The sequence below is a fragment of the Vespa velutina genome, chromosome 13, assembly GCF_912470025.1.
Source record: "Vespa velutina chromosome 13, iVesVel2.1, whole genome shotgun sequence".
NCBI lineage: Eukaryota > Metazoa > Arthropoda > Insecta > Hymenoptera > Vespidae > Vespa > Vespa velutina.
In genome coordinates this window covers 1,445,001-1,467,500 of record NC_062200.1, presented here as the reverse complement: position 1 = coordinate 1,467,500, position 22,500 = coordinate 1,445,001, and the positions used below count along the sequence as shown (strand labels likewise).

At 29.0% G+C, this 22,500-nt stretch overlaps 2 protein-coding genes across 19 annotated transcripts in view; one reads left to right on the top strand and one right to left on the bottom strand.

Annotated features, from left to right (window-relative positions):
• LOC124953950 (glycine-rich cell wall structural protein 1-like) overlaps window positions 1-22,500 on the bottom strand; it is a 68,785-nt gene that overhangs the window by 21,091 nt on the left and 25,194 nt on the right. For 8 of the 18 annotated variants that reach the window (XM_047506056.1, XM_047506051.1, XM_047506054.1 and 5 more), the window contains 3 exons: window positions 13,063-13,235; window positions 10,031-10,504; window positions 6,105-6,699 (listed from right to left, as the gene is read on the bottom strand). In XM_047506056.1, the coding sequence (XP_047362012.1) occupies window positions 6,569-6,699; window positions 10,031-10,504; window positions 13,063-13,108 (651 nt within the window). In that variant the 5' untranslated portion in view covers window positions 13,109-13,235 and the 3' untranslated portion in view covers window positions 6,105-6,568. Of the gene's footprint in view, window positions 1-2,169; window positions 2,905-6,104; window positions 6,700-9,637; window positions 9,702-10,030; window positions 10,505-13,062; window positions 13,236-14,490; window positions 14,514-14,558; window positions 15,073-15,103; window positions 16,889-22,500 lie in introns of those variants that run through there. The other 10 variants (XR_007102380.1, XM_047506047.1, XM_047506050.1 and 7 more) reach the window with 10 other exon arrangements.
• Window positions 15,926-22,500, top strand: part of LOC124953948 (breast cancer type 1 susceptibility protein homolog) — a 7,705-nt gene continuing 1,130 nt past the window's right edge. Inside the window, exons 1-5 of the mRNA XM_047506044.1 lie at window positions 15,926-16,183; window positions 16,693-16,907; window positions 17,311-21,464; window positions 21,565-21,629; window positions 21,790-22,500. The exon at window positions 21,790-22,500 is cut by the window's right edge and continues 58 nt beyond it. Coding sequence (XP_047362000.1) covers window positions 16,101-16,183; window positions 16,693-16,907; window positions 17,311-21,464; window positions 21,565-21,629; window positions 21,790-22,500 — 5,228 coding nt within the window. The 5' untranslated portion in view covers window positions 15,926-16,100. The remainder of the gene's footprint in view (window positions 16,184-16,692; window positions 16,908-17,310; window positions 21,465-21,564; window positions 21,630-21,789) is intronic.

Sequence of the window (22,500 nt, the reverse complement as noted above, 5' to 3'; positions counted from 1 at the left end):
ATATAAAAAGAAAACAAAAAAGAAAACAAAAAAGAAAACAAAAAAGTAAATACGCGTATGCGTAAATACACATTTGTATTCCCTGGCGAGTGAAACTTGCAAAAAGAAGAAAAGTTACGATTAATTTGTAAAGCTAACCGTCGGATACGAAAATTGGTCAAAATTACTTTCAATTCGGATTGCCGGAAAAAAAAAAAAAAACAAGGAGAAAAAGAAGAGGGAAAAAAAAGAAGGAAAAAAAAGAAAGAAAGAAAGAAAAATAAACGACAGAAAAAAAAAAGGAAAAAGATAAGAGAACTCGATTAAATTCAAAGTTGTGCGAAAAATAGAATAAAAAAAAAAGAAAAAAAAAGGGAGACAGATAGACGGCAGACAGAGACAGATAGATAGAGAAAGAAATATCGACCAGTTAGAGTTGTCCCGATGAAATCTCCTGTAAAAGTGAACGAAAAATGTATGTTCGACTCTGCTTTTCTCTCTCTTTCTCTCTCTCTCTTTTTTTCTCTCTATTATCAACAACCGGATTTATATGCTTTGGAAACGAACGATTGGTCCATTAACAGAAGGAGATAATATGGTATATAGTACACCCTGATTTGTTTTGATTAAATTAATTAACTCCGTAATGTGATATGCTACGATCTACTTGGGGGAGAAAAAAAAATAAAGGGAAAGTAAGAAGAACGACAATAACGACGGTAATAACAACGACCAAAAAAAAAAAAAAAAAAAAGAAAATAGAATGAAAGAAGAAAAATAATAACGAAGGATACCAGAAAAAATTTCTATCCGTTCTGTTGTCTTTTGAAAGGTCAAAAAGTGAAAAAAAAAAAAAAGTATATATAATTAATTGAAAATAAAAATAAAAATAAAATTAAAACGAGATTACTTATTACATAGATATAAAATAAATATTGATTCTTGATAATGACAAATTGTATATTACGAAGCCTTTCCGGTATAATGCAATTGAGCAGATGCAATAGCAGTCGACTGCTACAGGTGCAACAATCTATTCCAGATAACGCCAGATGCGTGTACCCCAAGGATTTCCTTTGAAATGTTGCTTGGATAATGTCGAGAAGATAAACGGAAATAAATTAACGTTATGATACTATTATATATATATATATATATATATATATATATATATATATATATATATATACATATTTGTTATAATTATAAATAACTTTTATGTATGCATATATATCGATGATAACATTTGAAAGTAATATTTTATCTTCGAATACATCGATTTAATTAAAATTCATAATGATTTCATTGCAATTTATTTTAATTTCTACTTTTAATATTTCTCAATGTGTATCATCATCCTAACGTTTGAAAGAAATGTTTTAGTCAAAATTTAAGATGACTGATTGCAATGTATATATTATATTTATTTATTTATTTATTTATTTATTTATTCATTGCAATATTCAGTAATATATTATCTTTACGATAATCAGAATATTTTTAATCTAACATTATATCGTAATTGAAATTATATAATAGTATCTGATCTTTTTAACAAATTTAATCTTGACTTCAAGATAAATTAATAAAAAAAAAAAAAAAACACTGAACATCTCAAAAACAAAAAAGAAAATGATATCAAAATCTTCATCTCTTTCTAAACCTTCTAACCTCGAAAAAAAAATGGAAAAGAAAATCCGTAGATCGATATACCTTCGAAAGACAATACCAATATCTTCCACTCTTTTCAATCCTTCTAATCTCGAAAAAAAAAAAACAGAAGAAAAAGAAAGAAAAAGAAAATCCATAGATGGTATATCTTCAAAAGACAATATCAAAATCTTCCTCTCTTTTCAATCCTTCTAATCTTTAAAAAAAAAAAGAAAAAAAAAGAAAAAAAAAAGTAGAAAAAAAAGGATGAAAAAGAGAAAATCCATAGAACGGTAAATCTTCAGGGGCCAATACCAAATATCTCCTCTGAATAAAGCTCCTAATTTTGGGGAAAAAAAAAGAAAAAAGAAAAAGAAAAAAAAAGGAAAAAGAGAAAAGAAGAAAATACCAAACTTCTCTCTTTTCGACCCATTTAATCTCGACATTAAAATAATTAATTAATTAATTAATTAATTAATTGATTAATTAATTAAAAAAAAATCCATAGAACGATATAACCTATATAAGAAAATATAACAAATTATTCGTCCCTCGTTCTAATCCTTCTAATCTTGGATATGCTAATGATTAGGGAAAAAAAAAAAAAAAAAAAAAAAAAAAAAGAAGAGAGAGAGACAGAGGAAAGGAAAAAAAGAGAAAAATTATATTTTTAAAACCGACAGAGAATAATCAAGAAAAGGCGGAGCAAGAAACGATTTCCATTAGAATTGTTCACTGGTCTTTGCTATCAAATCCATTCTTAATCATCGAACAAATAAAAGAGGTTCAAGTACTAAGTCCCAAAAATGAGAGAGAGAGAGAGAAAGAAAGATAGATATAAAAAGAGAAAGAGATAAAGAGAGAGAGAGAGAGAGAAAGGGAAATCACTGCATACATACATACATACATACATACATACATACATACATGCATACGTACATATATATATACATACATCATCCTTTCAAAAGCGTATCTTCGCCTACGAAGAGAAATTAGGAGCGAGAGTCTCTCTTGGTGCACACAGATATAGACTCCTCTTGCTGCCAATAACGCGAGCCATTAGTAGCATGAAGGAGAAACGAGAAGCCGCGGCTGTTGACCCATTTCGTATTTTACCCTACTACTACTACTACTACTACTACTACTACTACTACTACTACTACTACTACTACTACTACTATTACTACTACTACTACTACTATTATTATTACTATATATATTACCTTCTCTACAACCCCCAACAATCACGGCTCGATGACGAGATCGTCACGACTACGGACAAACGAACTAAATTATACTTTCTTTTATCATTATCACGAGCTCGTTCTCGAAAATTTGTTGTCTTGCCATTTTTCTTTTTTTTTCTTCTCTTTGTCCTCTTTTATGATTCTTTTACTTTTTGTTGTTCTTTTTTTTTTTTTTCTTTTTGTTTTGTTTTGTTTAATTTTTCTCTCTTTTACTTTCTTATCTCTCTCCCTGCGATCTCTATTATTACCGACGATGAACGTAGAACGATTATCGTTTTTCTTATTTTCCATCGTTGAAATGCGTAAAAAAGAAAAAGAAAAAAAAAATCATAGATTTAACGTCGATTAATAATATTATAATAATCGTAAGTATGATTAAATGTTCATGTAATGCGTCGACGTGCGAATCAATTGTTTAAGATAATATTCGAGTAGAGAAATATTTGTTTTTTGTTTTTTTCTTTTTTCTTTCTTTTAATTTATATACAACGAAATTTGTCAATTTAGATTTTAATTAAATAATCGTCGTTGATTATGCGATCCTAACATAATTTAATGGACGGCCAAATACATTACTTTTTATACTTTTTCATCTATTAATTGCTTTCAACATAATTACTAAGTCGAAACGAATTAACTTTGATAAATATTTGTCCACTTTAATCGATGGGATATAATTCATAAATTGTTTGTAAAATAATTAATTCGAGATGTTCCAATTAGTATTCACGCTAACCCAATTATCAGATAGCTTAGCCTATTTCAATTTGATTATTTCAACGTTAAATGAAAAGAAATATTTCGCAGTTACTTTTAGTTACGATTAGATTTAACAAGGATGAATTATTTTCGATATAATTATTAATGATTTCAAAAAAAAAAAAAAAAAAAAAAAAAAAAAAAAAATTATGAATTTGAAAATAATTCTGAGTTCTTTCTTTTTGTTTTTTTTTTTTTTTCTTTTACAAATCTATTAATGAAATACCTAAATTTGTCCGATTCAACTATCTCAAATTTGATAAAATTATATACCATTTCGATTTAAATCAATTAGATATTACTAATAATTTGTTCTTTAAAAAAATAAAGAAAAAAAAAAAAAAATAATAATAATAATAATAATAATAATAACTCCAAAAATATTCAAATATTTAAAACAATCCATTAATCCGATAGTTATCCTAATTCAATTTGACTTTATCACCAAAGTTCGATGAAAATGATATATTTCTTGATATATATATATATAATTTAAATCGATCAGATTATAATCGATAAATATATATCTAAAAAAAAAAAAAAAAAATAAAAAATAAAAAAGAAAAAAAAAGAAAAAAAATTAATAATAATAGCAATAATAATAACTCCTTATATTGAAATATTTAACAGCAATCCATTAATCGGATACCTACAAGTAATAACCGATTTAACTAACTAAAGTCTGATGAACCGTATATTCTGCAATTCAATTTTGAACAGCTGATAACATTATCGATTGGAGTATCCAAGTAACTAGTTACCTACGTAAAGGAAAAGCACTACTTTAAGCAAACCCAATGATTAAAGCTTCGTTAGAATAACAACGGTCAGCTCGTTCGAACGTAGTAAACCGATGGAATTGTCTGTGGCTTTTAGCCTGCACGAATCAAACTGCATTTCACCAATTACAATACTCACACACTGTACGTTATGATAAACCCCATCAGCCACAGTGACTCGCGCTCATTGCGGTCATTCGATTAATATACGAACGAAGAAGTGTTACACGTAAAAATCAAAATAGTTCATTTTGCAGATTGATTTCAGAACGCGTTCTTTTTCTTTTCTTTTTTTTTTTTTTCTTTTCTTTTCTTTTTTTAAAATCAAAATGTTTCATTTAATTATCTTCAATTAGGTAGATAAATAAATTAAATTTAAATTATATTTAATATAATTTGTATTATAATCAATATATTTAATATATATTATATATAATATATATAAAATATAGTTTATAATATAATCTAATATATATATACATATATATATATATATTTTTTTTTTACTATTGTAACAATAAATAGAACTTATTCATGAATTGATCTAATATTTTTACACTTATATATGAGGGAGAGAGAGAGAGAGAGAGAGAGAGAGAGAGAGAGAGAGAGAGAGAGAGAGAGAGAGAGAGAGAGAGAGAGAGAGAGAGAGAGAGAGAGAGAGAGAGAGAATAGAAAATTTCGTTGTATTGACTGGCTTCTTAGATATTTCCCAACATATCTGAAGAAATCGATGAAAATTAAAAGAAAAAAAAAGGAACAAAAAAAAAAAAGAAAGGATAAAAAAAAAGGAAAAAAAAAAATTAATTTCGTTGAACGCTAAAGTAAAAACTTTAACAAAAAGGCCTCTCTTTGATTTTCTATCGACAGAAGATTACGTTTTTATACAAGCTCGATCAAATATAATTGGCCCCTCCCCCTAAATCAGCGATCTTGATTTATATCGCTGCTTATTTTTGGCAAACGCTCGAAAAAGGCGTGTTATACGTAATCTAAACGTGATAAATATTTATAGTCGTAAGTACCTAAGCATTTATCTATATAATACCTATATACATATCTATAATACTATACCCATGTATATATATATATATATACTGTTACGAATTATAATAATAATAATAATAATAATAATAATAATAATAATAATAATAATAATAATCTTAATTAGAGTCGAGCGATGGCCTATACTAATTATCCTCTTCTTTTTTTTTTCTTTAATTATTGATAACTGTAATTAATCAACAGCCATATTATATTTAATTATGATGAAAATCGATCGCTAAACAATCCTATAAATCTTTCCTGAATGAAAGATTAGGATCATAACTATATATATATATATATATATATATACACATACATATATATATAGTCCTATCCTTCGCGATCCTAACTAAAATATATATATAATTATGAGATTTGATCGTGATCGATGAATTGAAGTATTTTTGTATTTAAACACTGATACTTCTCCATTCGGAACGGGCGGAGATCGTCGATGCATTTAGGAACGCGAAGCGAGGATCGTAGTTTGTTCATTTATTTATTTTTTTTTTTTTTTTCGTTAATCGGCAGCCGGTTCATTTGTTCGTTTGTTTATTTCTTTCTTTCTTTCTTTTTTTCTTCCTTTCTTTCTTTCGTTCTTGTAAAAGAATGAAAGAGAAACAGAGATAGAGAGAGAGAGAGAGAGAGAGAGAGAGAGAGAGTCAGAAACAGAGATAGATATGAGAGAGAGAGAGAGAGAGAGAGAGAGAGAGAGAGAGAGAGAAAGAAAGAGAAAAAGAGAAGTTTAATAAAAATGACCTTTGACAATGATCTATGATCTATGATCTATGATCTATGATCTATGATTCATGACGATCATACGCGTAAAAGCGTGTCGTTGTCGTTAATGTCGAGCAAGGGTCGTCTTTGATGCTGAAATAATCGTTCAATTTGTCGACGTTGCTCTTCCACTCGCTGAGGTTGAAATAGTTGTTGTTGTTGTAATTGTTGTAACAATTGTTGTAGTTGTAGTTGTTGTAATTGTTGTTGTTGTTGTTGATGTCGTTGCGAAGGACGCTGACCGTTCGATTCGTTGAGAATCGTATAGGATGGTAGGCGTCGTAGTAGTTGTTATCGCCTAGACGAACGAAAATCGGCACTAGGCTATGCGAGGGTGACCACCCCTTCTGGTTCAGGTGACCAACAGTTATCGGATAACCAGCAACCGATCACCATTGAGATAACGCCAATCAAAAGTGCGAGGATGATGTAACCCTTGGCGTTTCCTAAAGAGCCTGTTTAACAACCCCGATCATATATGATCTTATATTAAATTCATTTTTATTCTATAATACTCTCTCTCTTATATTAAATTCATTTTTATTCTATAATACTCTCTCTCTCTCTCTCTCTCTCTCTCTCTCTCTCTCTTTTTTTTTCATTCTGATTATCTTATCCGTGATTTATATTTCTTTGGATTTTTTAATTTTAATTTCATCCTACCTTCGTTATTTTATTTTATTTTATTTTATTTTATCGTATTTTTTTCTTTCAGCCATATAACCCGGTGCTACCACCACCTTCTCCCCCTTTCATATTTTTATCTTACAAAATGAAAAATAATGAAAGAGTAAACATCGTTCGTGTTTTTCATCTTATCTAAATATATCGATTTTTTTTTTTTTTTTTTTTTTTTTTTTTTTTTTTTTTTTTTTTTTTTTTAACGTGAAATATCAATCCTCGGATGAAAATTAATAATTTCCATGACAAATCTTTTCTCTCGTTTATTAAGATAAATTTAAAAGAAAGTTTTCTTAAAGAATTTGTTTGTTAAATATATATATATATATATATATATATATTTTCTTTTAATAAATATATTTTTTTTTTATAAAAAGAATTATATATGTAATGTAAAAATAACTTCATCAATTGGATCATATATTAATGAAGTAATTCTCTTTCTAGGGTAATTTCATTAATAATTAGCGGAACGTAATATATATTTGTCAATGATAATTTAATTTTTTTTCCTGTCTAAAAAATAAAAAAATAAAAAAAAAAAAAGAAAGAAAGGAAAAATAAATCATAAATTATATATTAAATATAATAAATTATATCAACGTGAAGATTAAATTAGATTAAATATATAAATAAGTAAAATTAAATATTTAACTTCGCGAATACGAATTTTTTTTTTTTTTTTTTTTTTATTTTTTTTTTTTTTTATTTTTTTTTTTTTTTTATTTTTTTTTTTTATGATAGTAATAATGTACGAACAAAGGATATTAAAAATTCTAAATAGTTTTAATCGTACTATATACGAAGTTTCAGTACCCAAATGAAAAGTACACGGCGTTCCATTTTTTTCCCAATTAATATTTTCTCTGAAAAAAGTAAACATAGTACTCGAGTAAAAGAAGAAAGAAAAATAACTATATATGTACCTTCTTTTCGCAGTCTGAGTACTAATTTTTTTCCGAGTTAGTAAATATATATATATATATATATTTTTATAGACACAATATTTTCCTTGACTTCTATAATCATCCAACATATTTTCGTAAGTACCATGAGAAAAAACTTTTCTCCCGTTTTTAACAAAAGATTTACAAATCTGATAAATAGAATTTACGATTTATACGAAAATTAAATAAAAGAAGTAGAAGGTTCAATCACTTTAGGAAAAAAAAAAAAAAAAAAAAGAGAGAGATAAAAAAGAGAAAAAAGAAATTTAATTTATCGTTCCGTTTATCCCCGCCCCCCTCTTGTGGTATATACGTCTATACGTTGTTATATGACTCACAAAAACATTAACTAGAACTAGAACGATAGTAATAAAGATTGAATGAAGTACTTTCACGGATCACATCATGGCTCGTTAAATCGTATTACTGTGTGTGACATGTTTCGACAATGTTGGATAGCATAAACGACTCTATCTGTTTCCGAACAAGAAGAATTTAAACGTTAGTATTTAGTTTAATCCCCTATAGTACCGTTCAATTATTCAGTCGTACACTTTTAATCTTTATATTATAACAGAATAATAATAATAATAATAATAATAATCCTGATAATAATTATATCATATATACTATTTTATATTATATGTATATATTATATATTACAAATGTACTATGCTATATTTATAACTTTAGTAATATCATACTTTAATAAATTATTTTATAATTAAATTATGTATATATATATATATACACACACATATAGTATAATTATATATATAATATAAATATGAAAATAATATTATAACTTTTACATTATCTAACTTAAGAAGCGGAGGAAAAAAAAAATATAAAGGAATATGGAAATATGTAAATGTCATTTGCAAGAAATATTACGAAATCGAAGAAAAGATTTATCCACTTTATGATACGAATATTATTGAATATAGAAATTGGAATGAAATTCTTTTAAAGATTGCACATTAAAATTCTTATCGAAAAATTTTTTCGTTACTATTTGGAAGTCAAATGAAAGAGGAGCTGGTCTTCTACCTCTGCTTAAACTGCACCCCGTCTTGTTTACACTTTCATGAATCTTTCAGAACAGTTATCGTACTCGTCCCTTTTAGTCGTAAACTTGCTTCGAATCAACCGACCCGAAGAAAACTGAGCAAACGAGCTTCGATATTAGACGTATTCCGTATTATTACGAACGTTGTTAACAACGAAGAAGGTGGATAAATACATTTTTAAATCCTATTCATTTGATCTTCTTCTCTCTTAAGTTAAATTGCCTTGAAACGTTTGGTTAGTAATGTTAATTGGTTTTCTTCTCTCTCTCTCTCTCTCTCTCCCTCTCTCTCTCTCTCTTTTTCCTTTTTTTCTTTTGCTTTTTCTTTTTTCGTTCGTTTAAAAATTAATCTCAAAAGACATGTTACAATTTAACATAAATGTGTACAAATCACGAAATATCTTATATTGTTTCGCATTATACGAAAATAAAATGAATGAGTATGTTATATACACGAGTTTAGAAATTTTCTATTATTTATATAATAATTATAGAAAGAGAGAGAGAGAGAGAGAGAGAGAGAGAGAGAGAGAGAGATATAATTAATATAAGGAAATTCCTACTTTCAGTAATTGATAAATTTTCTATTATATCTTTAAATAACAAGCATTAGTGTGATCAAATATCAGATCGGTTATTGGATTAATTGTGAATTAAATAGTAAAGTGGAAGGAAAAGAAAAAAAAATATAATCAATAACATAGAAATAAATTTTTAATTCAAATATGATTTATTCTAATTGGACAATTTTCCAATGAACCTACAAAAAAGAAAAATAAGAATAAATAAATAAATAAATAAATAAATAAATAAAATACAACAAACCCTATAATCAAACTTAATGATATATTATTAATTTATAATAAATTTATATATATATATATATAATATAAAATTATATAATATATATAATTAATATAATAGATTTCATTTTATATTACTATATTATATAAATATAATATATAAGAAATAATATAATAATAATAAGATCTATATATATATATATATATAAAAAGAATAAATTTGTCGCTATAATCGATAATAAATAAAATAAAAATCTAATCTATAAGACCGTATATAAAGATTTACCTAAAGGACCCTGAGATTTCCATAGATTCATAAGGGTTGGGTCGCCGCGGCGCCAGACGCGCCACCCCTGGCCCCGACGCGATGGTCCAGTGGACCAACCCCCGCTTCCACCACCAGCTGCACCACCACCGGCACCACCGCCAATGCTTCCACCGGTAACACCACTTCCTATACCAGTACCAACACCGCTTCCAACGACGGTAGCAGATCCTGAGGAGCTTGAACTTCCAAATGTTGAACCACTACCAACTGAACCACTACTACTACTACCCCTAACTGCACCACCACCTGCTCCTCCACCTATGCCACTGACCCCTACGACGGCACCACCGGCGACCGTGCCCATTCCAAGCCCACCACCAGCACCACCACCAATACCGATTACGCCGGGACCTGGGGTGCTCGACAAACCGGCCTGCGGCTGTCCATGTGCACCCAACCCACCACCACCCTGTGGCAACGGCAATCCCGTCGCTGTACACACGTGACGACGCGACGGTGACCATAAATCATCATGATCATAATCATGATCATGATCGTTGCGATGATTGTGATGATTATGATGATGATGATGATGATGATGATGATGATGATGATGATGATGATGATGATAATTATCATCATAACATCATCAGACCAGTATCAGCAGTAACATCAGACCGGTACCATATAGTGTAGTATCATCAGCAACAGCAGCAACGATAGCAGCAACAGCAACAGCAGCAGCAGAAATAAAATAATATTTCATTTTTATTAACTTCTTTAATTTGTGATTCATCTTTATTTTCTTTTTTTTTTATTTTTCATTTGTTTTTCTTTTCTTTTTGTACAGTGAGTGAAGTTCATAGAAATTATCTTTCGATCGATTTGATTATCGATTAATTTTCATGAATTCGTCATTTATACGATCGAATAATCGATCATTTTTATCAGTTTCGAATATTAAAATAGTTATCGAAAATTGAAGTTATAATTGATTTCGTTAGATAATATAATCTAATTGAGAGTTAATAAACAAGTATTTTACGTATATCAAACTTACTACTATGATAGAAAATTATTAATGCTTATTATAGTATTAAACAATTCGAAATATCTATTAATATATATCTAATATATTTTCAAATATTAATTGATTTGTTAAAAATTTTTATATGGCATAATACAAAAGATATCATTTAAACGATTAAATATTGAATTTTTTAAATTGTATTCCTTTCATAATTAAATAAATCCATATCCTTTAAATAATAAATCTATATAATAAATCTACATAAATAAAAATAATATGAAATAAAATTAACGAAAAAAAAAAAAAAAAAAAAAAAAAAAAAAAAAAAAAAAAAAAGAAAAAAGAGAGAAAAAAAAAGAAATCTTCGTATTCCTACAATTTTGATTAAACGACCAAAATATTCAAATCACTTGAATAATTCATTAAATAATTCTCTCTTTCTCTCTCTCTCTCTCTCTTTTTCTCTCCGTTTTACCATTAAACAATGTATTTACGAATAAATTTCTATAAAATTTCTCTCACTGTACACATCAACACCAGTGCACGGAACACGAATTTCTTTGTTAACGTTTTCGGAAAAAAAGAAGACCCACTGTAATCGATCGATTATTTTATCCTCATATCGAATACAAATAATGTTCACCACAATAACAATATTATCATAATTACCACAAACATTATACACGAGAATGACGATTAAGATTGTTAATTAATCGAATAAATTCATGATATATACATATATATATATATATATATATATATATATATAAATATCAAATATACATATAAATATAAATATATCTCATTGAAACCATAAACGAACGAACGAATTATTTACATACCTATATTTACCGAATTATTTATATACCTCTGTGTGTGTACTTATGTAAATATCTGCATGAAAAAAAAAAAAAAACAGTTATTCAAGAAATACACAGTGCTGACTGTAAGTGCCAAATATTTGTCTATGGTTTAATCCGTTCCGTGCACATGTTTCATATTTGTACAATATATAATTTCAATCCTTATATTCGCATTATCCTTAATATATAATCACTATTGAAATTATTTGAAATTAAATTGATTTTCTTTTTGGTCCTACTAAAATCATCTAACACAGGGGAACAAGCAAATAAGGAAAAAAAGAAAAAAAAAAAAGAAAAAAAAAAAAAAGAAATAATAGAGACAGAGTGGTGTGGTTCGATTTTCTATTAAGGAGAGAAAAAAGGGGACCATGTAAATTATCGTTCACATAAATCACTATAATATAAGCTTTCATACACACACACACACACATCCACACATATCATACACACATGGTATAGGAATAAAGCATGTTATGTGCATAGAATGTAATGTATGAAGCAGAACGGAACATAATAGGAAAAGTGCTTAAGGAAAAGGCTATGAAAAAGAAAGAGAGAGAGAGTGAGGGAGAGGGGGGAGAGAGAGGGCAGAGAGAGAGAGAGAGAGAGAGGGAGGAGGATTCTATATTCTAAAGATATATACATATATAATGTTACATAAGAACATTATTAAATTTAATATGCGTGTTCCTCATACAGGATCATGTAAAAGGACTACGTAATAGCCACTACTAACTCTTCTTTTTTTACTTCTTTGATATATTTTCTTTTTCTTTTTTTACTGTCTGTCTCTCTCTCTCTCTCTCTCTCTCTCTCTCTCTCTCTCTCTCTCTCTCTCTCTCTCTCTCTCTCTCTCTCTCTGTCTTTCTCTCTCCTTCTATCTCTTAACTACTTACTTGTACTCGCGTAAAAGCAAAGGACAGTTGATCAATTAATTTTCTACGACTTTCGTAAATGGATACGATACAGATTACATATCATTATTCGATACATCATTTATTATATTTATTTACTATTCGAATAAAGAAACAATAATAATAATAATAATAGCAATAATAATAATAATAATAATAATAATAATAATAATAATAATAATAATAATAATAATAATAATAATAATAATAATGATGATGAAAATAAAAATGATAACTTACCGCATATGAAAAGTATTAAAATACAAGCGAGGACGAACCACCCCATAACGTCATCAACAGGTCATTCCGATAAAAATCATTTCACAGCACGACATCGTCGTTAATTTTTTTCATCTTTCGTTAAAAATCTTCACCTTTTCGAGGAATAGTTTATCCAAGATGAGACTGCAACACTGATAAAATATTTCACTTCATCATTTTCAATTCGTATATATATATATATATATATATATATATATATATATTTAATTATAAATTAAAAAAAATCCATTCAAAATTTATTAACAAGCTGAACTAATACATTCTTCCTAAAAGATTCAATGTGTGTGCATGTATGTATGTATGTATGTATGTATATATATTATTGTACTCGTATTGGCAAACAAGTAACTCTAGTAATCTTCTCTCGTATTACGTATGTAAATAGTATATTACGTGTAGGAGGTACATTGTTATATATATTTGTACAATGTATTGTATATATACAAACATTATTACGTCGATAGAAACGAATTTCTATTCCTTTAAAATGTTTCGTGAACAAACGAACACGTACAAAACAAGTTTCTCTCTTTTATATATATATATATATAGAATGGTATAAAAGAAGTTCAGAGATAAGCGAAAGCTTCTTTGATTAGGATTTCTCGATTTACTAGCTAATCTCTCAATTTGATAATCCTGAAAAAGAAAATTTAGACTAAAAGTTTTCGTATCTTTGACTCACACCTACAAACTTTAAATCCATCCTCTCACTGTATATGTGTGTGTGTGTATGCATGCAATTAATATATAAATATACTCGAAAATAGGTTTGAAATAATATTTCCATTAAATTTCAAAATATAATCTATAATATACATAGAAAATATTTTTCTATATGGATGTACACAACGAATACGTAAATACTGTAGATTTAATTATGTTTAAAAGAATAATTCTCTCGTTGTACTGTATCCAAACATAACCTATAATATATTATACAAAGAAAAAATATTCTCATATATACAAACATATATATATATATATATATATATATATATATATATATATATATATATATATAAGTATGCGTAAATACTTTTAAAATATAACCTGCAACATACGTATAGAAAAAATTTTTTTTCGTTTACAACGAATATCTAAATATTATAAAATCAAATACGTTTAAAATAATTCTCTTGTTTAACTAGATCGAGACATAACCTATAATATACAAAGAAAAAATATTCTTGTATATATATATATATAATGAATATATAAATACACATAAATACGTGTGAAATAATATTTTTGTCGAATTATATCGAAATATAATTTATAACGTATATAATAGTTTTGTATGCATACATACATACATATATATATATATATATATGTATATATATACGACGAATACGTAAATATAGTTGTACACAAATACGTTACTGAATAATATACTCTCTCTCTCTATTTATCTCTCATAGAACGGTATCGAATGATAAGCTATAATATACATAGAATCGTTGATAGGAATAATAAATCGATCTAGATATAGTTGCCTCCAGAGAGCTCAGAGAATTGTTAGAGCCACTAAACCCTCGTTTTAATATGTAGTCAGGGTCTTGATTCGCTTCTGAGATGCGGTGTGGTGTGTACACATATAACAACACACACATCACGAATACACATATGCACATAGCGACACACACAGTGAGACACACATATACACGGTCGTCACGTTTCCGGCAACTTGTAAATGGGTTTAAATATGAAGCACGTCAGTTCGAATCGTAGTCAACGGCAAGATTATATTCATGGCCGCTGTGGGCTTTGTGACGACGGTATACCCATTGTCTATTGTAAAATTTCTAAACCCTGCCTGCACCTATGAAAAGCATCGCTAACGCGTTACGTTCTCGAAAGGAACTTTTTCGCGCCCCGTTTCTGCTCTAAGTTTGTAAAGAGAGGTAGTAGTGTGTGTATATATATATATATATAAAATAAAAGAAAAGGAAAAGAAAGATAGAAGAAAAGAAAAGGAAATTAATTAAACGAATACCTGGTCTATGCACTCGTCCTTGAAATAAAAAGACGCCATATTTCGTAGTTGGGATACCAATAAAAAAAAAAAAAGACAAGATTTTATTCTTCCGTCCTATGTATTTTTCCTTTAATAAAATACAAAAGAGAAAGTGAGAAATAAAGTGATGCATAAAACGCGAAACGATCTATTTTATTTTACTTTTATATATTAACACTAATAATAATGATCACTAGCACGAGACGTTACCGGCACTACATCACAGCTCGACATACCAACAAAGACTGACGCGACTCGTGGACCGGTTTATTGCGTAACCTCTACCTTCTCGTGTACGGCGTACTACGTCACAAGATGGCGGACTGACATGCGCAGTAGAGCCCGCCAAATCTCGATGGTGGAAAGGGCCCGCCAAATATCGAACGATCGATATTAGATCGATGATAATTCATCTCGAATAGTTCGTTGGATTTGTTTTAAATATTCGCGAAAATAATGTTTCTTTATTGTTTCTTTTAATATTCCTTTTTGTTTCTTTTTTCCTTTTTTTTGTTTTTCTTTTTTGTTCTTTCCTTGCTTTTTAATTATTTTTTTATTTTTTTTATTACAACGATACAACAAATCAACGTTGTATCAAAAGTTTACATTGGAGTTAATAACGAATGGATAAACAAATGAATTTATTTATTTGTCGGGAAAATTAAATATGTATATATATATATATGTGTTTTTTTTTTTTTAAATATCTCGATTAATTTATTCCCCGCGAATTTCTCAAATAATACTAAGCTTGTATTCGCAGCGCTACAAATGTGTTGCGGTGAAATTTAGAAACTTCGCATTGTCATATAACGTAAGGGACCCAAAACTACTCCTTGACGAAGAAAGATGAAATGGAGGTGTATAGGTTGTGTTACGAGTTTGTGAAATCAAATATGTAACTATGTTTGGATAGTGAAATATTTTTTTTTTTTTTTTTTTGGTTACTTCCTATTACATTTTAATAAACGAGAAAATGACGGAGGATCAAATTGCGTCCATTGACACTTTATACGACGCAGTTAAGTCTATTCATAATTGTCTACAATGCAGAATTTGGTAAGCATATTTTCTGTCATAAAAATAGAAAACAAATAAAATAAATTGATTGGCACGAGAATGACTGTCGATAAAATTTTCACGATTACCGATCGTCATAAACGTAATTTTTGATGTTTTATTTATTGGATTTTTATCTTTTCTTTCTTTTTTTTTCTTTTTTTATTTTTTTTCTCTTTTTCCCTCTTTTTCCCTGGTCACTTAGATCAGAGGTTAAAAAAGGCATTGTGATAAGATAACGCTCTTTTGCTATTATGTGTATTATATTGTAATAGATTGATAATTATATATATATATATATATATATGTGTGTGTGTGTGTATATATAATTCTACAATAGTTTTTATGCATTTTGAAATGTATATGCAAAGAACTGATCTTTGTATATCTTTATAGATACATTAAAGCATATTCTTTGTAATATTAAATTAAATGTCACTTATATTTCTTCTACATTTAGAAAAATAAATCATTTATAACTTGATATATAATTATTGATTTTTTTATAGTTTGGATATGATTTCTTCACCCGTAAAGACAAGATGTGGACATTCTTTTTGTCGCACATGTATAGGAACTGTACTAAGTCAGAAAAATACTAAATGTCCTCTATGTAACACTGGTCTTCAAAGACGAAGTATTTCAAAGGACAAGCATACAGAAAAGTGTATTAATTGTTTCGAAAAGCTTGTAAATGCTATACATGAAGATGTAAATATAGACAGTAAGTAAGAAATCAAGAATATTTTATATATATATATATATATATATATATATATATTACAAGTCTATGACAAATGAACATAGATTTTTAATATTTTCAAAAATTGATGATGAATCATAATTGACACGAATGGAACATTATTATACGATTTATAATTCTATCATTATTTTAATTAAATATAAATGAATTTTCTTTTCGATTCTATTAAAAAAAAAAAAAAAAAAAAAAAAAAAAAAAAAAAAAATATATATATGTATATGTATATGTATATGTAAATCTAATCATCGAATTAAGATAAGATTATTTTGGTCTTTGTTTATTTACTTTTCTTTTTTCTTCTTCTTTTTTTTTGGTTTTCTCTTTGTTTCTATAAAACTGAAATAAGAATAAACGTGTGTTACAGTACTCTCTTATAAAAAAAATCCGCGTAACACGAGGGAAGGTTACGCCACGCCAAGTTCTAAATGTTACAATGCATCGAGCTCAACGAAAACGATTGAAGAAAGAAAAAATAATGGAAAGATTTCGTCGTTCTTTAAGAAAAAGAATATTGTTGAAAAAGAAGAAGAAGAAGGATGTACCTCTCGTCAAGATATCTCAAATAAAATAAATGAAACGTGTAAAAAATATAATAAGAATAATACAATTAAGAAAAATGATTACGCAGATGAAAGAAAAGAAAGGAGAAGTTCATCGACCGATGGATTATCCGGAGTTTATCCACTTCTCTCTTCGCCCCAACGAAATCTAAGTTCAAAAGATGAGACAAGTTTTATGAAAGAGAAGAGAATAAAAAATTGGTTGAAAAATTTACCCAATGCTGAACAATTTGAAAAGCCAACGTTAAGTCCTAACAATATGAGAAACAATTGTTTAGATGACACTGCTACCGTAGTATCTGGTATATCCTTGATGTCGTCCAGTAGTAATATCAAAGTGGAAAAATTGTCTTACGAATCGGAACATTCGATGACGAAGAAACATGAAGATAACGTAAAGCAAGAATCATTCAATTCGATGAAATCTCGAGTCACGAATAATGCAAGGGGTAAGGGATACAAAAGGAAAGCAACAACACGGTCATCGTTTCCCGAGCAAAAAATCAAGGACGATTCTACGGGAATTAAATTGAAGTACGAAATGATTCACGCGAGAATAAAGGAACGTTCGAATGTAGAAAAATCAATGAAAAAAAATTCCCATGGAGAAAATTCTTTAACGAGTAATATCGATTCAATAGATTCGAATAAACAATTAGGATCTGTTAATACGACTAAAGAAACTTGGAATAGGGTCGTTAAATTTGGCAAAGAAATGCGTACGAAAAAGAAGAAATTAAAATCATTGGACGTCAGTGTACAAAGTACGAGCGGTTTCGTGACTAGAACGTCCGATGAATTCCTTGGGAAAAAAGTGACGAGGAATGAACAACGACGTAAATCGTCCACGGGAATTTTAGGATTTGTAACGTCGTCACGTGATAAAAGTGACGAATCAATAAATTTAATTGATCGTCGAGATGACGATAATCGAATATTTCCCTCGTGTTCGATCTCACACGATATATCTTTTTCGAACGACCAAATGGAAGAGAAGGATGAACAAAAAGTATCACAGAATACGTCGTTTATCTCGTTGGAAAAGGAAGGAAGAGTTCCGATAATGAGTTTGCGTCGTGAACAAATGAATGACATCATCGGTGTTACGACGAGTAATTCCGATAAAATTACGTACGTTCATGAAATTGATCAGTATCAATCGTATCAAAAGGATCAAGAGGATCAAGAAACGATTTCGAAGAAGAAATTGTCATTGAAGAAACGTGACGATTCTAAGAATTCAACGATCATAAATTTTTCTAACGTCGAACAATCGCCACGTAAAGTTACACCTGTCAAGATTAATCTCGAGGAACGTTATGATATATTATGTAAGAGTCAAATTTTATTATCCCCAAGGAACGTACGTACACCGATCAAAGTCAATGAAAATCCAAGATTGAACGAATCTATGTCGAAGCTGTCATTGAAGAAAAATCAAACGTGCGCCAATAAATCTAACGATATTGCAATATCACCTGGAATATCAAAATTCTCAAATGTCAAGTGCAATTTGATGGAACAAATGAACCGTAATAATAAATTATCCAAAGATACGTTTAAACGTGTTACCGTTAACGAAATCATTGACAATGTTAATACAAGATATGATAACGATGAACGTAGAAGAAACGTTACGGAAGAGAACAATGATCCTAACGAATTAATCTCAACGAATTATCTCGTGACGAACGATAAGAAAACACGTATCGTGCCGTTCAATAAATTGGGCAAGGTATTTAAAAATAGAAGAAAGGTGAAATTTTATAAGTACGGACCTATTAGAAAAGAATCAATTATTAATACGTTATCAGGCTCGTTCTTAAATAATTCGAATATTAACTTGATAACTTTACAAGGATCGGAGGATTCATTGGTAATTGATAAGGCGTTGGATGAAGCGTGCAATTTAGATAATAGAGGATCCTCGATCAGTTTGATCGTTGAGAAGGATGTTAAAAATTATCCGATAGAATTGATCGAAGAAAGAAATATAAAATGTTCCTCGAAAAATTCCACTCAAGATTCTTTGGGTGTTCTTTTGGTTTCATTGAAAGAACCAATATCTGAAGATAAAACTGTCAACGTAGTAGATTGCAACGAACGATACGTCAAATTCAACGTTGACGAATCTACCAAGAAAAATATAATAAATTTATCTAAGAGTGCGAATGAGGTCCCTTTAAGGGCCATTGATAAAAATGGTATCCGTTCGAAGCCTGTGATAACGAGCATCGTTAGAATGATGTCACCGGAAAATGATTCGCAATTAAAGTTTCTCAATTTGGAATCGATGACGGATACAATATTACCCGTAAAATTAAGAATTTGTCGTGAATCAACGCCTTCGGAATTTGGAACGAAATCCGAAAGGAAGGATGATACTTCGATAAAAATTAATAAAGAAATGGATAAAAGAAAATTAATTGTTCATAATGGCAAGGAAATAAAAAGTGAAAGAGAAGTAGAAAGATCGAGCAATGATAATGATTCGAATTATAGTGAATCGATTGATAATGTTACTCAAATCGTAAGATTTAACGAAGGTCACAATAAAATTAGAAAAAATCACGAGGATGCAACGATTATATCATTAACTTCAGAATCTAGTAGTAATATGGATAATAAAAAATCGAAAAATGAATACAAGAGGATAGCGTTGATCAATTCGAGTTCAGATACTGATAATAGTCTTAGAAAAAAGAGAAGAGTAGATGTAGAAGATCACGATAAAGATGTACTCAGTTTGGAGTCAGATAATAACATGGATAATAAAAAAGTAATGATGAGTAATAATATGTTGAATGAATCAAAAGGCAAATACAAGAGAATAGAATTGATGGCCAATACGGGTTCAGACTCTGATAATAGTTCAGCAAGAAAGAGAAAGATAAATATCGAAGGTAATATAGACGAAAAAAAAGTTGAAACCTCCAAGAAAAAACGTATAACATCGGAAGACTCGGATGACGATAATTTCGTTAACAAAATCGTAAATGATTGGTGTAATGATTTCAATACGTCACAGAGATCCATCGGTAAAGATAATTTAGAAAAATTAAAAAGTACCAAGGTAATATCGAATAAACCGATGACAACAATGATTCCTCAAAGTATTGTTTTCGATTCATGGAATAACTTTGGCACACCTGTTAAAACAATTCCTGAAAAGGAAGAACCTGAAAAATTGAACAATTATATTATAGATAAAGTGAAATCAATTAGAATGAATGAAAATGAGATTACAACTAAGGAAGATCGATTGATAGAAAAGATTGATGATCATTCGAACGAGATTGAGATCATAACGAATAGTTTAACTACGAATTTCTTTACCGATGAAAATCTCATTGACGATACTAAGGACTTATTAAATAAAGATAAAAAATATTCTATACCATTAACGACATCATCTTGCATAGAGACCAATGATTTCTTGGCCGATTCAAATGACAGTAAAATGGAAGACAATTTGAAGGAGAAGGAGGTTGATGGTGATGATGATGATGATGATGATGATGATGATGAAACATTGATCGAAAATTTCAATAGTTCTAACAAGGAGAATGAAACCGCTAGATACATTATAAATAATACAAAAGATTATTCGATCAAAAAAGATATTATAACGAGTAAAGAAAAAGCCGAAAATAAAAGGGCAACATTGATATCTGGGAAAGATAAATACGAGAATGATAAGGGCAAAGGTCAAATTATAGGAGAACAAAAGGATACTACCTCGTGCGATTACGATTCTCTATTGGACGTAACACAGCATCAACTTTTACTCAATGCTCTCGAAGAAGATCTCTTTGGTATAGACAATTTGCAGAATTTAGGAAAGTCGAAGGAAAATATAAAAACGTTGTCCCAGGAAAACAGATTAGAGAGCTCGTTGCAAACGCCATTGAAATACAAGAAAAATCACGAAAAAGAAAGAACAAATCTTCGTAACAAGGTAGATTTGCTTGTTTGCTATTTCCAATACTTTTTCTTTCCTTTTTTTCTTATATCTTTTTTTTTTTTTTTTTTTTTTTTTTTTTCTCTCTCTCTTACAGAATGCCGAAGATATTTCTAGCGACGATGAGATAATTGAAAATACACCACAATCTGATAAAAAATTGTAGGTATTTTATTTCTTTATCTGTTTCCTTTTATTATTTCATTCAAAAATATTTTAATACGTTAATCATTCTGTTTTGTTTGATGAATTTGAAAAAAAAAAAAAAAAAAGAGAGAGAAAAATAATATCTGTCCTTTATTTTCCATGTAAACTTGCACAGTATGGAGGTTGATCGTAGCACGAACTTTAAGGCAAGAAAATCTTTGACCATGTCACAAACAACAACACCAGGATCGAGGAAAAACTTTCAAGTTGCGAAGACGACAACAGCGACGAAAACAATGAGCACAACGACGACAACACCATCCTCTTCGGTAGCTGCTAAAGTTAAGAAGACTCCCATAGATCAAAACAAGATCCGACCGCTTTATCAAAGTACACCTAAAACAATCCAAACGGCTCTTAATCGTAATTGCGAAACGAGCAATTTCCTAAACGAGAATAAAAAGTCACTTAAGTCAAATTCTAATTCCAATGACGGTGGTACTAGTAGGACGAACGAGACGAGAAATGTTAAAAATCAACGAGACGATAAAAAAGAATTATGTTTCGTTTGGAGTAGTCTGGCGATTAATCAAATCGAATCGATCAAAAAATTGGCATACATGATTGGCGCCAATTGGACTCAAAATTTTAATTCAACCGTAACTCACGTTATTGTTAGTACGAACGATACTAACAACGCAGCCACCAAAACATTAAAATTTTTACAAGGTATAGCATACAGAAAATACGTCGTTGGTTATAAATGGGTAGCAGATTGTTTGAAGGAAGGAACATTGATGAATGAGGAACCATACGAAGCTGTTGATTGTTATACACTTGAGGCAGGTCCTCGAAAATCACGTTTAAGACAAAGCGACTTGTTCGA